Consider the following 17,615-nt stretch of genomic DNA (forward strand, 5'->3'; position numbering starts at 1 on the left):
ATGTCAGGACTGTGCTAGTCTGCCAAAAAATTAAAAAACCTCTTGTTGACTCCAAAAACAAGTCTACAAGTAAGATTTCATTATGGATGAATCTCTGTCTCATATACAAAAGCTGTCTGAGATAAAGGATATGAACCTGGTTTAAGGGATTTTTTTGCATTGCCTGTGGGGAGGAGTGGCGGCCATGGTGGAATGTAGCTGTTTACATAAAAAATTCACACCATTCTGTGTCTCCATCCCTGACAGCACTCCTCAATGGAGACTTCTGGCAGCCACACTTAATGGCACCCTGCGAAAACTCACACCACCTTTGAAAGTCTACTAGACTTGCCCGTCTTGGCAAATGGTTCCACTTCTGGAAGGGGTAAATACATAGGGCACTTTGTCAGCCCTGGTTCCCACTAGTAAAGCACACATTGGGGAATAAGGGTGAGTAGACTGAGGACCTCAGTAGGAAAGTCTGCCAGTTTGCTCTTTAACTTGGCAAATGCTTGTCACATTAGCGATCACAAGCTACTTTTAAATGGCATAGTGTCTTAAAACCACAAAAGATCACTAAGATAAAATACAGTACATTATAGAACGCAAAAGCATTCAGGCTGTGTTTATTTGGCCCTTTAACTCTTAACAAAAAGTTCAATGCAATTGAATGGCCTTTGAAGCTTCAAAAAGCAGATCAAGTCACCATAAACATAATCCATCAAACTCAAGTGGTTTAATCAATGTCTTCTGAAGTGATCCAGTTGGTTCTGGGTGAGAACAGACCAAAATGTAACTCCTTTTTCACTGTACATCTTGACAGCAGTCTCCTTGGTGATCATTATTTCAAGCTCAGTTACACTTCCTGTAGCACCATCTAGTGCTCTGCGCATGCGTCAAGCCCTAGGAAGTGTAATCGAGCTTGAAATCATGAGCATGCTTAGAGACTGGAATGGCAAGTTGTACACTGAAAAAGCAGTTATATTTTGGTCTGTTCTCACCCAAAACCGACTGGATTGCTTGAGAAGACATTGATTAAACCACTGGAGTCTTATGGATTACTTTAATGTTGTCTTATCAACTTTTTGGAGCTTCAAAGGCCTGGCCACCATTCATTGGCATTGTATGGACCTACAGAGCTGAAATATTCTTCTAAAAATCTTCATTTGTGTTCTCCTGGGATGGCATGAGGGTGAATAAATGATGAGAGCATTTTCATTTATGGGTGAACTTTCCCTTTAAGGAGCCATTTCTACCTGACCTAAACCTTAAAAAATAGTTTTGTTGAAGTAACCTAATGCTTTTAGGTTGATTCGGTGATGTTAAATAATATTTTACATGACTTGAATAAAACCAGTTAATTTAGATGTTACCACATGAAGAATGTTTTTTGTTTTTTTTAGGTTAACATTGTTTTCTGTGCAGTAGATTAAAATGTTAAAATTCAGAAAGTCCGTTAAAACAGTGGTTCTCAACCAAGACAATATTTGAAGGCCCCTCGCTTTAAACTAGACGTGTCTGATTAAAATAATCAATCATGGATAATTTTTTATTCTAGAAGTTTCAGAAAGAGTCTGTTTATAAGTTGTAGGCATACATCTTAAAGTATTTTTTAGCATTTTAATTAAGGTGAATTATTTTAATTATTTTAATATTTCTTATTTTAAATCAATTTTAAGTCAACATGAGGCCCCCTTGGGAGTGTGCTGAGGCCCCCTAGTGGGTCCCGGCCCCCTGGTTGAGAACCACTGGGTTAAAAGAATACAAATCCCTACAAATGTGAAATGTGAAGATTTCAAGTGAAAAAGTGTATGTGAAATGTTCAGAAAAACTCAAATCTAAGATCTCTTTCCAAAGCAGGAAATACACTTTTTTTATCTTTTTGTTTTGCTCAAGTCCTACAAACACAATTAGCAGGCATTTCTTGATACTTTTTTTCCTAAGAGACAGTGCAAACCAGGCTTTCCCACACTGATATTTCTTTACAATTACGCAGATTAGATTACCTCTAATTCAGACAAAACAAGTCCATAAAAATAAATCAAATGTTTTGTAAACAGCCCTAGTTCATTTTGGACTCTGTGACCAGAGAATGACCCCATTGTCCAGCCGATACTGTCATCAACTTTAACTATCCCCTCAGAAATACCTTTGTTCTCTGTAAAGTGATGGGATTCATTCTGTGGTCACTAGTAGCCCATGACAACAAGGTTTTACTAATGCTGCAATGCTGCCAAGGCCAGAGCAGACGTTTTGTTGACACCTGACCCTCAGCCAGATGAAACACAGGGGGTTTCCACCCACTGCGGCCCAATCTGCCATCTGCCATTGAAAGGTCACAAAGTGAACGAGCTGTCTCTCAAAACAAAAAGTTGAAGTCTAACTAGGAAGCCTTTTCATGCTTAAACTCCTGGAAAAAAAACATGTGTGGATGCAGAATACTGTAAATGTTTGCATAAAGAAAATGTGTTTGTGTCCAAAATATTGTTGTGTTGTTTAGATACCATAATACAATTATGTATCTAATTAAATATTCCTGATTAAAGGAATATTTGGGGTTAAATACAAGTAAGTTGTTATCTACTGTAAGGGTCAGAGGTAACCAAGAGCTTCACATTATGATACATTTTGTATCACGGTAACTCTTTTTTTAATTAAATGGATAGTTCTGACTAAAATTCTCATTGGATGAGCCACATTCGAAGATGTTGTAAAATGGCTGATCACACACCTGTGACCACACATCAATAGAGCCTACAGTCTGGTTGTGGAAGTGAAAATGTAAACTAATTTTCTCCATAGGGAAATAGATTTTTAACAATAAATTATAAAACCTTTAAAAACAGACCTACCGTGAGCTCCAAGGTTGTTAAGTATCGGATAATGTACAGTCAGACGATTGTTATTGCAAAATAAATCCAGAAACCCAAAATGTACAGACTAACTGTACATTATCCTGCTTATTACATGGCTACTAACCAAAGAAATAAATCCATGGACATTTTATATTGATTTCCATTGAAATTCTGTAATTATGTGAGAAAAAATAAATTGCTGAACAGCTAAAATCCACCTCTGGTTTGCATCTGAGTTCTGTTGGTGTTTATCCTGTTTATCTGACTCCTCATTATTCAGACTACTGACTACAGACTTAAGACTACTTGACAAATAAACGAATAAATGGACTTGAAACATTGATTTGCATGTATAACATCTGAATATTATAATATTTCACAACAATAACTGAATATCAATAAACTAATACATACATATATATATATATATATATATATATATATATATATATTGTTTCTATACTTAAATACACACAATTTTAAATGATCAGTTTTTATTTTTATATTAATTGTTTTTAATTCAATTACTTCATTCATTCATGGGATTGTGATTCATTCACATGAAAGATGTTAAGTACAATTTTGTACCTTTGTCTTTTTGTCCGATTTCCCCAAAACTTTTTTTTTTTGCTTTAAATCAAAGTTTGAATTGTTGTGATTCACTTTGGAGCTAGTTCATTTGGTTCATGGCTTAGATCTCATTTATAGAAAATGTTATGAAGTCCTGATGGAAAAATAAATGAATGGGAAAAAGACGACTGAGCTTTATTGAATTGTTAATTAATGCAGTAAGTTGCGACTTTACTTGGCAACTGTAAACAACTAAACGTTGCTTTGAGTTGTGTCTAACAACAACTCTTAATAACAAGTTATTCCTTGTCTTGATTTGTTTGGGACACAAAACATTTTCGCATTGCTGCAAGTTTCTTCATCACTCTCATGTGTAATTAACGTAAAGCAGCCTTGCCCTGATATTGCGCAAAACATCTACCATGGTATAAAAGGTACAGTAAAATCTCTGTATCCACAATCATACCGGCCAGCTCTAAAAACTGATGAGGGAATACACAAAGAATGAACTGTGCCCAGTAAAATTGCTGTTTATTTGCACGCTCTCTGCACTGGTTTAGCACACGATTCACTAAAGGAAATATGTAGATCAGGCAACTGTGCAAATGCAGCCAAAAAGATGTACTGAGCAATTTGTAAGGCAAATTCCAATCTTGCGGGCCGATTATGTCCACTGTAATCCAAACACCTGAATTATCTCTTTTACATGCCGAAAGAGTGCTTCACTACACCACACATTTGGATATATACCAGGTAGGGATATACCGTGTCACAGTTTCACAGTATCCACCTTTTTCTTGACTTCTCCATGGATGTCGCCATTGTGGCGAGAGACTTCCTCTCGGATGCTCCACACTTCCGCTTAGTTGTTGTTATCAGCTAGACTAACGTTACGGGTGATGGCAAGCAGCTAATGGTCTGGATAATTATGCACTGTTATAGGGTGTTATAACAAATACAGGTGGCTTAAAGACTACCGGAAAATGAATGTCACAACGATAAGCCCCCCAAAAGCCGCCAATGCTGAAACATTCCGAGTCGAACCAGATTTAATAATCAGAGGTTGAATTAAACTAATTCTCCGTCACTTGCCTTTTTTTAAAAACACTGACAGATAATTCCAAATACTGTCCATCATTTTGGAAGATAAAAAAGATGAAAAACATTTAAACCAAGCCTTTGATTTATTAATCATCTTTACAAGGTTCATATCTCATGTTGCGCTGTGAGTGTATGTGAATGAAGGAGAGACCAAGTTGTTCTCCACAGAGTGCGTGAGAAGGCGGCACTTGTTAATGCAGAAATAATGCAAAGGTATGTACCTCAAATCTGAAGATTTTATTATGACCATACATACTCTTTTCACGGATGTTTCCTCTTTTACGAACCTTAAAAAGCGACCAGTAGGGATTTCTAGATTCCCTAAATGTCCGCGATTTGGCTGTTTTCATATTGAACTGCTCAACAAAAAACGTTAAATATATCGCATCATATCCGTGAATTCTCTCTCTCTCTCTCTCTGCATGCTGTGTGTCTGTCTCTCTCTCTCATTCACACACACACACACACACACACACACACACACACACACACACACACACACACACGTAGAGAGCACTAGAGCCCAGTAACTTAACCATGTATATGTGTGTGATTGTGTACTTATCTATTCAGGGATTGCCTTCTCGAAACCGAATGTCCACACGCGGCCTTTAGTGAGAAAGGAATTTACGATAAGTAAACACAGACTATTCACTCGTTTTTGACAGTTGATAGTGATGCTTGGTAATGGGAATAAGCTGCGAAGTGGAAGTCTGTAGCACTGGAAGAGCACACTAAGCATAATGGGTAATTTCACTGCCTGTGAAAAAGCTGGATATCACAGTTTTAAAAAGAGACGGTTATCAAACCGTTGACATTTATAGTTAAAGTATAGAAGTAATGAAAGTTTCAATAAAAATTTGATAAAATAACTCTCTAAATTGCGACGTATGTCTCCTGTTTCACTGAACTGTCACTTCAATTTAAAAGCCACATGCACAAACTTCATGGCAGAGAGAGCGCAGCGCACTTAAATGTCAAAGCCTGAACCTTTATTTCCCTCCGTCAAGCAGCTGAAGTCCCTCTCTCTCTGCCTCTCACTCGCTCACTCATTCGTGTACACGCACGGGATGGGACATGTCTTTTGCACTCTTTGTATAGTGGAATTTAATAATCATCGTAGCAACAAGAAACGCGAACACCAGCGAAGTGGTAGGTCTACTGCATCTAGGGCTGAAACGATTAGTCGTCATTATCGACAACGTTGACAATAAAAAATTGTTGACAAAAATGTAATCTCATTTAACGTAACAGAGACCATGAATCTAATCAACTAATCTATTCTTTTCTTATCGTAAAGAATATCGGCCAGATGCAGCTTTAAGAGAGAGTTTGTATTTTGTGAGTTAAAGATGGTTCGAAGTGAACAAAAAGGTGAAAGAGGGTAGTCTTCGCCCATTAAACACCCACTGTAACAAAATATATTTTTGATATTTGTTTTGGCTTGTTTTCCAATATAAATATCTTTAAAACAATGTACATTTACTTTAGGAGCTATATTGCAGAAGAAAAATGTGTTATCTGAGAATGTTGAATATTAAATATTTTAAAGCAACTAAAAATCCTTTAAAAAAAACATGCATTCACCTGAGAAGCAGCATATAAGATATTTAGACTTGCTTTCAGAGAATACATCTTGAATATAAGTATATTTTATCTTTACTGCACTGACAGAAGTATAAACCAGTGAAGAAATACACTTATATACAGAACAAAATTATGTTCAAGAAACATTCTCTGAAAGCAAGTCTAAATATCTTATATGCTGCTTCTCATGTTTTTTTAAAAGATTTTTAGACCATTTTAAATGGAAAACAAGACAAAAACACTTGATAACATTAGATAACATTTTGCAGTGAATTTTTTGCATTAATAAAAAGTTTTTTTTTTCTTTAATTCAGAGAATGTCATTTAGAGGTATTTTTAAAAGATGATTTTGTCCACTTTTTTGTTAGTAAGTGCATTTAGTACAACCTTTTAACTCAGGACACAAACTGAATAGTCAGTTAAGAGCTAATGATTAATCCTTGCAATAATCGCCCGAATAGTAAACAGAAACTGAACCAGACAGAGAAGTCAGGATCCAGACACCATGCTCCAGATATTAAACACAAGACACCTCGTGACCTGGGCGTGCAGCGCAACGCGAGGTGCACCTGTGTTCGTGAGAGACAGACATAAACTAGTGACGCAAGTTCATGCCGCCAAGATGACATAAGCGCAATGCACCCATGTCAATAACAGATAGAACATGGAGCATGAGTGTCTGGATCCCGAAACAGACCAAAACCGAACCAGACAGGAAGTCAGGATCCAGACACCATGCTCCGAACATAAAACAAGACAGACCGAAGAGCGCACGGCAGGGAATTCAACCGAAACTGTGCGCTCACACAAAGACAGACAATGAAACACAAGACAGACATGGGACGATGACACCACGGTCCTCTCAGACAAAAACCCAGACTGAAAGAGTGACAGGACTGTGACACAATGTAAATCTGTATATTGTGTGAAAATATGCAAAGAGGATAAGATGCAGGTGCAAAACAGTAGAAAAATTAGTGGTTTTATTGTTATCATAAAGGGTGAGAACAAGATGACGGGGATTTTTTTCCTGTCTTACCATTATTATTATATTTAAAAACAGCATTAAAAAAAACGTATGCATAATTTTCTCCATTTCACTTGGCATTGTTTTTCCTTCATTCATTAGACGCACCTAATGGGTAATACCTGGAGAAAAAAAAATAATATTTTAATATAGGCCTAAGTACTTTATTATAATTTATAATGTTGCCTGCGTTTCAAATTCATATCGATTTCAAATGTATTTATTTATTCACCCAAATAAAAATGCCCAAACATCAGATCCTGGGCCATCATCCAGTCAGACGACTCGTTGCTGTATTTTTCTAATAATTTTAGCAAGGCATCTTAATACCGTGATACTGCTGTATTTTTTATGAATGTTATCATACTGTGAACATTTCATGCCGTTACACCCCTAATACAAGGTTATAATGCTCTTCTCCATCATTTCATTAATTTCTAATGAATTAGGCTACCACGGCTATTATCAACAGAAAATGTACACAAACATCTCTTTCACTTTACCGCCTGCTTTCCTCAGGCGTTAACAGCACAATGTAAATTGCACCAGGTAAATTGCCAATTGAGGTGTGTTTACATGGAAAGGAATGACAATGACGTCATTTGAATACTCAAGATGCAGCGCTATTTCAGCACTGATTGCACCTGCTTAAACTAGACTGCAGGTGGTTAAAGAATAAGATCCAGGTTTTTGCGCTGAAATACTATAGCAAAAGTAGCTAAACTGTTAAGTGAATTCGAAATTTTGTGTGAAAAAGCTGCCTGTGAGATAGTTCTGAGTTTTGTTAGAGGTGGTTGAACTATTGACCTGTTGTTCCCCAACAATAAAACAAACTCTACTCCCTTTTAAGCCCTTATTTCCAGTGGTCAGGAGTTTAACGTCTTTGAGTCTTGTCTAGTCTTTATGAAACAATGGCCCAGGGCTCTTCGCACTCTCTCTGTAATCACCAGAGGAGACCTGGCCCACATCTGTTAGTGTTCATTAGGACTGTGTTTATTTGTCCCTTTTATAAAGGGACCCTATGGGAACAGCAGTTTCGCCAGGGGACAGGGAACAGACATTAACGGACCCAATACTCTTCTAATGAGTGCTTCTCTAAGTGCTTTTATGAGGCCAAGAACTAGGTTAATGCTTTCAGATGTCCTTACAAAAGTTCTGCAATTCTGAGTGAAATGATCCTGGAAATTTAAAAGGAAAAAGATGTATTTATTACAAATATACTTGTCACTTCACTCTGACAGTGTCAAAATGTGACAGGCAACTAAAACATCTGCCACTGCCAGGCATGAATGGTCAAACCACAGGCATTAGTGAGTATTATGCTGCAAGTAGCAGCAATTGTACACGGTGAATTATTTACCTTGATACTGATCAGTTGTAATGCAGTGTTCCACAGACAGATGGCTCAGGTCAAAAGCATCAAACAAAAACAACACACGCCTGGTGTGTTTTTCTTATCTTTTTTTTGTTCTTTTTTTTTTTTGTACTTGGCCAGCTGTACATACAGAACACAATTTACAACACTCTGCAATAACAGAACGTACAATCAAAGTTTGCTGAATTCCTGATAGGAATAAGGGACAGAGGAGCAGAATCAGATTTCAAATAGGAGGCTAGACAACACAAAAGCAACTTTGGCTCTGCATTATGTGGCTCTGCCATGAAGCATTATGTGGCTCTGCCATGAAGCATTATGTGGCTCTACCATGAAGCTCAAGCCAAGAATGAGACACCCAGCATCTCTATGAAGATATTAAGCCCTCTGTAGTGATATGATAAGAGATTAGAACTTCTCTTCCTTGGCACAGGATGTCTATTTCCTGTATTTAAATGCAGCGAGGAACTCATCTCTAGAAAGCAAACAAAGCTTGCATTGAAGGTGTCTTGCATGGACAAGTGGCCTTTCAGCATTATACACCACACATGGGTGGAAATTACAACCAATTGCAAATTGTTTATACTTACAAATTTGGGATAACACACTGATATACCTTATATATATATATTGCAATGTTTAAGCATGCTGTCAGTGTGTGGTGCATTTGCATGTAGTTACTAACAGCATGGTAAACTTTGAGAAGTTGTGTCTTTAATCATCCTTATTTTTTAAAGCATTGCTTGTGTACAAAATTCACAGTATTCAAAAATAAATGTTCATTTTAGTCCTTATCTGACTTTAAAATGCCAGCTGTAAGCAATGTTCCCATTATTATTATGCATAGTCCAGAGGTTTATTTGTGAGGTGTTGTTGACAGATTAAAGGACGTTATTTTTATGAAGTATTTTGCTGATTCTTTATAGTGGGGTGTGTGACAGTTAACGAAATGCTTTAATAAACTGTTATAGAAGAAAAAAACTTTTGGATGCCATGAACTACATGTTGCGCATACACAATAATCTACAGGTATGCACTTTTGAAGCGATTTCAAGCACTCTGGTTACACTAAAGCCCATCATACTGCACTTTGGAAGTGCATTAGCTGTGTTGTGCCCTATGCTGGAGCGTCTCTTATTATATACATCCTATGTACTTTTGTTGTGTACTTAGCAGTTTTCCTATTGTATAGCAGCACTTAGAGCCAATATATCCCTAAGAAACGCGTCCACTAACATGTTCAATTGTGATGTATGGATTTTTTGCCTTAGTGCTGTTGCATAATAAGAAGATTTCTCAGATGGTAATTTAACTGTCAAAAACTCACACCGTGGCATCCCTACAACCAACAACTGCACAAGTCGAGACTGATGTTTGTTGTTCTCCAACTGGATCGCTCATTTTGGTAGTTCGTACATTGCCTCTTATGGAGACCAAAACCAGAAAACAGTCCAGCAGCAATAAGACTCATCATGGCGCCGCCCAGCTGTTGGTCAGAAAAAAAATGTGGATAGCAAATACTGGGAATGTTGGCAATATGTGGCTGCAAGCACAAACACTAAAATAAAACTGCAATTACCTGTCTTACCCCCATTAAGTTGCTGTAGGGTGTGGGACCATATGGCAAGACAGTGAGCTCATTTTGACCACAACATCAACAACTCATCAGTGACTAGGACGGAAGGTCTGAAGTTCGCATGTGAACTTTTGAGCATCTTCCTCAAGTCTTGCATATCTCATCTCCTAGTCGAACACTAATCCTTTTTATTTGAATCAGCTGTCTCTCATACATACATGGAATTCAGATAGGGAAGGCTTGTATTACTGTCAGTTGGACGTCTCTGAAGATAACAACTCACTCACCCAGATATGAGTGTTTGGTATTCCTGGCATGGAATGTAAAGTAGAACCTAGAGGTCGACAGATTGTGGATTTTACAGATACCGATAACTAAGTTGGGCAGTACCTGCTGATAACCGATTAATCAACCAATAGTTTTTAAAACTGATACCGAATGGAAAAAATAACACTCAAAGTAAAATAGTGCTGACTGAACCATGAAAATTTATTGTACTTTTTTAAATGAAATAAATAAATAAATATTAATATATATTAACTAATATTCAAATTTTAAAGTCAGCTGATTTTTAAATTGATGTTGTTTACTCAGTCCACAAGAGGGTGCAATAAATACATATACCATACAGCACCGTTATATTATTGCATAGAACATTCCTATCCTGGCTGTTAAAAAACAGCATTTCATTTTCAACTAATGAGCATAAAATAAATAAATAAAAAGTTTTAGTCAGTCCACATTCTCAAATGTTATGTCAAAAGTCAAATAAAGGGGGGAAACGCTTCAATAGGCAGTTCACATGGTGTTACACTTGCACTGATTCCTACTACTCCAGCAATATTAGAGTAGCAATATTCCCAGATAGCAGTGGTATTCGGCTGAACTCTGTGGTGTAGCGGCTCAGACTATGAGCCCAGGCCAGGGGCTGTTCAAACAGATGGAACACAACAGACTAGAACTGAACGCGAGAATCTCGAGACACATATTTCCAAGTTGAACTCCTTTCCTCACAAAGTATTTAAACAACTCATTGCTTAATCTGAGAAACGGTTATAAGAGAGCAAGACCCAACGGCCAAAGACCTCCACCAACTGTAAGGGGCTGTTCACACTGAACGCTTTTGCAACAATCTATTTGTTTTTCTATGTAAACGTGCCCTAGATGAACATCTTTGTTTCCCTTTGTTTTTGATTATTCAGTGTCTCTTGCAGGAGCGCTGTTTTTTATTTGATGTGTCTAATTAAAAAGAACTTTAAAAGCACATTGAGACACCTGCTTTCTGTTAAACTGTATTTGTTGCGCTGTGTCTAGCCATTTTTAGCGCAAGAATGTGATCGATCTGAAGTCATCGTATTACAGTGAAGATAAAACATTTTAATTGAAATCAGATGTGTTTCTGATTTGTTTATACGTTTCTCTCGGCTACATGAAGATATTAATTTGCTTTCTCACGTCACTAGCTTAAAATATGCAACTTAGCTTGCATAACCGTGACCGGATGGATATAAACTAATGCAAATAGATGGTAATAGATGGTACAATTGTGACATTTAAACAGTTGGATAGGACTTGCATGTATTTTTTGTCATATTGTTCAAACCGCTTGAGGTTAGCTTTAATGTTAGCATCCTCTCAGCCTTGTCGGCAAACATACTGCTGTTCTCTACTAATGCAGCATCTAGTCAACAAATTTATTACTTTATAATGGTGTGACAATGTGTACTTTAGTGTACTGTATACATACAGTTGAAGTCAAAAGTTTACATACACTTAGGTTGAAGTCATTAAAACTAATTTTTTAACCACTCCATAGATTTAATATTAGCAAACTATAGTTTAGGACATCTACTTTGTGCATGACACAAGTCATTTTTCCAACCATTTTTTACAGACAGATTGTTTCACTTTTTATTGACTATATCACAATTCCAGTGGGTCAGAAGTTTACATACACTAAGTTAACTGTGCCTTTAAGCAGCTTGGAAAATTCCAGAAAATTATGTCAAGCCTTTAGTCAATTAGCTTCTGATAGGAGGTGTACTGAATTGGAGGTGTACCTGTGGATGTATTTTAAGGCTTAACTTCAAATTCAGCGCCTCTTTGCTTGACATCATGAGAAAACAAAAAGAATTCAGCCAATACCTCCGAATTTTTTCATCCTTGGGAGCAATTTCCAAATGCCTGAAGGTTCCACGTTCATCTGTCCAAACAATAGTACACAAGTATAAACACCATGGGACCACGCAGCCATCATACCGCTCAGGAAGGAGACGCATTCTGTCTCCTAGAGATGAACGTACTTTGGTGCGAAAAGTGCAAATAAATCCCAGAACAACAGCAAAGGACCTTGTGAAGATGCTGGAGGAAACAGGTAAACAAGTATCTATATCCACAGTAAAACGAGTCCTATATCGACATAACCTGAAAGGCTGCTCAGCAAGGAAGAAGCCACTGCTCCAAAACCGCCATAAAAAAGCCAAACTACAGTTTCCAAGTGCACATGGGGACAAAGATCTTACTTTTTGGAGAAATGTCCTCTGGTCTAATGAAACAAAAATTTAACTGTTTGTCCATAATAACAATCATTATGTTTGGAGGAAAAAGAGTGAGGCTTGCAAGTCAAAGAACACCATCCCAGCCCTGAAGCATGGGGGTGGCAGCACCATCTTTCGGGGGTGCTTTGCTGCAGGAGGGTCTGGTGCATTTCACAAAATAGATGGCATCATGAGGAAGGAAAATTATGTGGATATATTGAAGCAACATCTCAAGACATCAGCCAGGAAGTTAAAGCTCGGTCGCAAATGGGTCTTCCAAATGGACAATGACCCCAAGCATACCTCCAAAGTTGTGGCAAAATGGCTTAAGGACAACAAAGTAAAAGTATTGGAGTGGCCATCACAAAGCCCTGACCTAAATCCGATAGAAAATTTGTTGGCAGAACTGAAAAAGCGTGTGCGAGCAAGGAGGCCTACAAACCTGACTCAGTTACACCAGTTCTGTCTGGAGGAATGGGCCAAAAGTCCAGCAACTTATTGTGAGAAGCTTGTGGAAGGCTATCCAAAATATTTGACCCAAGTTAAACAATTTAAAGACAATGCTACCAAAGTGTATGTAAACTTCTGAACCACTAAGAATGTGATGAATGAAATAAAAGCTGAAATAAATCATTCTCTCTACTATTATTCTGACATTTCACATTCTTAAAATAAAGAAGTGATCCTAACTGACCTAAGACAGGGAATGTTTTCTAAAATTAAATGTAAGGAATTGTGAAAAACTGAGTTTAAATGTATTTGGCTGAGATGTATGTAAACTTCTGACTTCAACTGTACCTTTTCATTGTTGATGTTTTAAATCCACATCTGAAGTGTTCCGCTCCATGCAGAGTGTAGTCTCACGTGTCAAAACAAACACCACAAGGCATCAGTGAAGTATTTATTTAGCCTCTAGAGGCCGCTCTCATACTGTATAACGACAGCAGACCCTTCCCAGCCGCTCCAGCACCGAACGCAATGGGGAAAAACTATCAGTGTGGATATTTGACGATAACTGGTTGTTCCAGAAATCTGTTATCGGTGCCAATTTATTGGCAAAACCGATATATCCGTCGACAAACACATCTTTCCAGTAGCTGAACAACACCTGACTCAAAATACTGAATAACTAAACAATAACTGCTGCACATAAATGAGACCAGGAGAGAAGCATCTTTGAAGATAAACTGACACAAAAAATGTGGATACAATCACTGATCAATCAGCAGTTACAGTTTAACTTTGTACATTTCACACATTTATAAATGTTACTCTTTACTGCAGGACATGACATTACTGTACAGTTGACCTTTTTCACAGACTGTGATGACGTGTTTCCACCTTATTTAGTAGCATAAATCTAGCAAAAAATTTTATATGATTTTTTAAATATTGAGTGTAAGTTTAACATTATGCTTTGTGTTATATTACCCTGGAATTAGTTTTAAAAAACCAATTACCACAGCTGCGAGGGGGCTTCAATTACAGCTGCTGAGAGAGTGACAGTAAATTTGGCATCTTCTCCCATCTGACTGTCTTAATCCACCGCTCTCTATTTTTTTTTTACTTCTGGAAAGACATTCAAATGTAATAGTGGACTTTTTCTTTTGCTCTTGGAGCAAATGGGTAAGTGAAAATAATATTTGCTGTGGTCTCCCATTCACTCCAATTCACCGCTGTCGAAGTTTACCCTGCAATCATTTACTTCCACGTTCCGAAACCCGGAGTGTGAAAAATGTCTATTGTCTATTGTTTTGTAGTTGATTGTTTGTTTTTTAAAATTTTTTTGTTTTGTTTTGTTTTGTTTTTGCTCAACCTAAAATGTATTCTAAGGTAACCTTGTACATTATGTGGTAACATCTAACAAAACTGGTTTTATACTGGTTTTAACTCAAATATTATTTAATATGATTGAATCAACCAAAAATAATTTTAAGGGTCGTATCAGGTAGAAATAGCTTCTTAAGAAAGTAAAAAGTAGAATAAGTAGAAATAGTACCAACTGCACATTTTTCCTTTTTAAAGTGCAAGCACTAAATACAAAGTATGTTGAGGATTTCAGGGCATGCACAATGGATCCATTTGATTAGAGAGGGATAGTGTGGCCAGAACTGACCTATGAACTCACTTTTTGCCAAAGTTTGTCACATATGCTGCAGAACTAAGTGGTCTGTCCACCAGTTGCATTTGAACAATAGATAAAAGGTACTAGACATGGTAATGTGCCATCCTGAGCAGGAGAGTGGCCTTCGTTGTATCTCCATGTTTAATTAGAAGAGTCTGAGCATGATAGGGCACAATGGTGGCTTTGTGGCCCGACTGAAGCAGGGAGGCAGCCAGACAGAATTAAGATGTGGCCAACCGCCAGTGCAGCTCCATGTGCTTGCAGTCCTCTGAGGGAGGCCAGAAACAGAGCCGCCACCAACCCATTTCAAATGAGCGCTGCCAGTGTGCTCCTCCATAGCCGCCCTGATAAACTCACTGATAACCAGAGAAATACAATGCAACCCTGGCCAAATACTTGCAACCCAATACTGCATTCGCATCCCTGCTGAATGCAAGGAGGAAAGTACACAGGGCCAAAGAGAGTTAACCCCATTAGAAAATCAAACCAACACAAAAATAGTAACAGTAATATGTTGTGTTTGCATGTAAGTGAATGTGTGGATGGAGAGTGATGTTATGTGCGCTAAGGCAATCTGTTTGCTCTTGATTTTGCACTGGTGCAATGCAACCAATTATGAAAACTTCCAGTCCAATTACACTCTACTGCCATCTGTCCTTCTAATGTAAATCACAGAGAGTGAATGGGCATTCAAAATAGGACAAAACACCCGAGCAGGGGTAGGGTGCACAAGGAGGGGGCTCAGGCATTCTGGGAAGCCTCAAACAGATTAGTCACATAGAATTAATCTAGACTGGAGAACAATGCTTGCCGAGCTTCTGGCAAACCCCAGCTGTCGTTCCATAAAAGAGAAGCAAAATAAGATTTCGGGGTGTCTCTGAGACTTTCGGCTGGAGAACTAGGCCCGTACTCACAAGCAGCCTGGGGGGGGGGGGTCTAGACACTCTTCATCAGTGGTTGGGGTTGTCATTCTTTAGCTGATTAAAGCCATGTTATTCAAGGAGAGAAGCATAATTTTGCTTTTATTTGCAAAGTTGAGATTCTGATTAATAGCAAATAGTATCAGTAGAGAAAAATAAAACTTTTGGAACCACATCACAAGGAAATCATATTAGTGTTGTGCAATTCTAAAAAAATGGTATCAGGCCAACCATAAATTCCTCCAGGGTATTGATATGGTTCAGACACAGCAATTTTATGTAATTGACTTCTAAGTACTCACTTGCATTCTCTTCTCCCTTCTGCAGTAGGTTCACACGTACCGCCATTTAGGCATTTTTCTGAACATTCCAGGCCTGGAAAAAAAGAATGAGGGTAATACAGAGATAATACTGAATGTTGCATAATTGTAATAAAATTATTACATATTGCTAGAAGTTCATCTAAATAACACAAATAAAACCTTTATAGTTAAAATCTTAAAATAAAAAGACTAAAATTGGGAACTAATATTATTAAAGTTTATTCAAATTCATCATCGCATATACTTTTCATATTTCTTATAAATTTTTCTGGATTTCAATTGGTTAAATCTGTGCAAAAATCAGTAACAATGGCCAGACTCCAGAGAGAAAGTGTGACTCCTAACACCTTAAAGTAATGTTTGTGGACAGAGGGAACTGACAGCACACTGCTGCGAGCATTCTTCATTCTGCAGCTGTTCTGGGGAATGTACTATATTTGGTTAGTAGCATCGAGCTGTAAAAGTGTTTCAGTGAAACTTCACTCAAAAAGCGCAGAGTGCAGCTTTTGCCCATTTTCACTCAACAACAAGAAAGTCATCTAAAAAGTATAACGACCCTTCATGCAAAGCGATTAAAAAAAAAAACTCTTGCGCCTTCACTTGCATCTCATCCGTACTAATAATATATATATATATATATATATATATATATATATATATATATCCGCGCTGAAAAGAAAAAAAAATACGAAAAAGGGTAAAATGCTGCTTCAGTTAATAATTAGCTACTACGAGTTAGCAGTTCAAGTACAACACAGTTTGAATAAGTAATTTAAGATATAGTTATAAGTCACAAAGTTGATCAGTCGAACAATATTTCAAAAGACATTTTATTTCTGCTCTTCCTGACATTTCAAATTACGACGTCTGCAACAACCGAGAACAGCTCTGACATCAGCGCGCAACAAGTGATTCCATCTTGAGCAAGGTGTTTCATTTCAAATAAAAGATAGCAATGAATTTAATCATATTAATCATAGTGTTAGGCTAGAGAAGTAACTACGAAATTCCGATAATGTGTAAAAAGCAACTTGTAAAGAAACCTACCTTGCGTCCAAGTAATGAGTGATATCAGAAGAATTAGTTTCACGAGGAAAAGATGCATTCCTTCTTATGGATAGTCGTGGGATTCCACGCAGGCTTAACATATATCCAACATTGGGTCTGTTGAAGTAAAGGAAATGAATCACGCAATATGAAAAGAATGGATCCAAAAATGGCACTTTTCGGCTTGTCCCCGCGAGCTCCGGTGCGTCCGGTGCTGCTCGTGCAGTCTCAGTTGTGTGAATGAGATCATGCATTCAAGTGTTCATTCTTCTGCTCTCATCCAGAGGCGTGCTCCTTCCGCCACACTAATTTACGAGCGGTAGCCTTAGCTATTCATTTACTTGACAAACTTTCTGTAATGGCAGTGGGAAAAACACGCCCTTCCTTTAAACTCGGTTGAGGGATTTCAAAACATAGACGCGGGAAAGTCTTCTGTACTCAAATTGGATTAGCCTCGATGCTGTTGTTTTAACTATGTTTCAGCTAAGTTTTGATAACTCGTGAAACATACATTCATATTTATTAATTCTTTGACTATTTTTTACACTACACTAAACAATGTTTATTATTATTATTATTATTATTATTATTAT

At 37.5% G+C, this 17,615-nt stretch overlaps 1 protein-coding gene across 2 annotated transcripts in view; it reads right to left on the reverse strand.

Annotated features, from left to right (window-relative positions):
• LOC127433671 (neurogenic locus notch homolog protein 1-like) overlaps window positions 1-17,339 on the reverse strand; it is a 98,672-nt gene extending 81,333 nt beyond the window's left edge. Inside the window, exons 1-2 of one of the 2 annotated variants that reach the window (XR_007895912.1) lie at window positions 17,023-17,339; window positions 15,955-16,027 (exon numbers count right to left, since the gene is read on the reverse strand). Coding sequence is in view for 1 of the 2 variants with exons in the window: in XM_051685766.1 (XP_051541726.1) it covers window positions 15,955-16,027; window positions 17,023-17,080 (131 nt within the window). In the remaining variant the exon portion in view is untranslated. The remainder of the gene's footprint in view (window positions 1-15,954; window positions 16,028-17,022) is intronic. The other variant, XM_051685766.1, reaches the window with a different exon arrangement.
• Window positions 17,340-17,615: the final 276 nt, after the last annotated feature.

This window comes from Myxocyprinus asiaticus, chromosome 4 (genome assembly GCF_019703515.2).
Source record: "Myxocyprinus asiaticus isolate MX2 ecotype Aquarium Trade chromosome 4, UBuf_Myxa_2, whole genome shotgun sequence".
Taxonomy (NCBI): Eukaryota; Metazoa; Chordata; class Actinopteri; order Cypriniformes; family Catostomidae; genus Myxocyprinus; species Myxocyprinus asiaticus.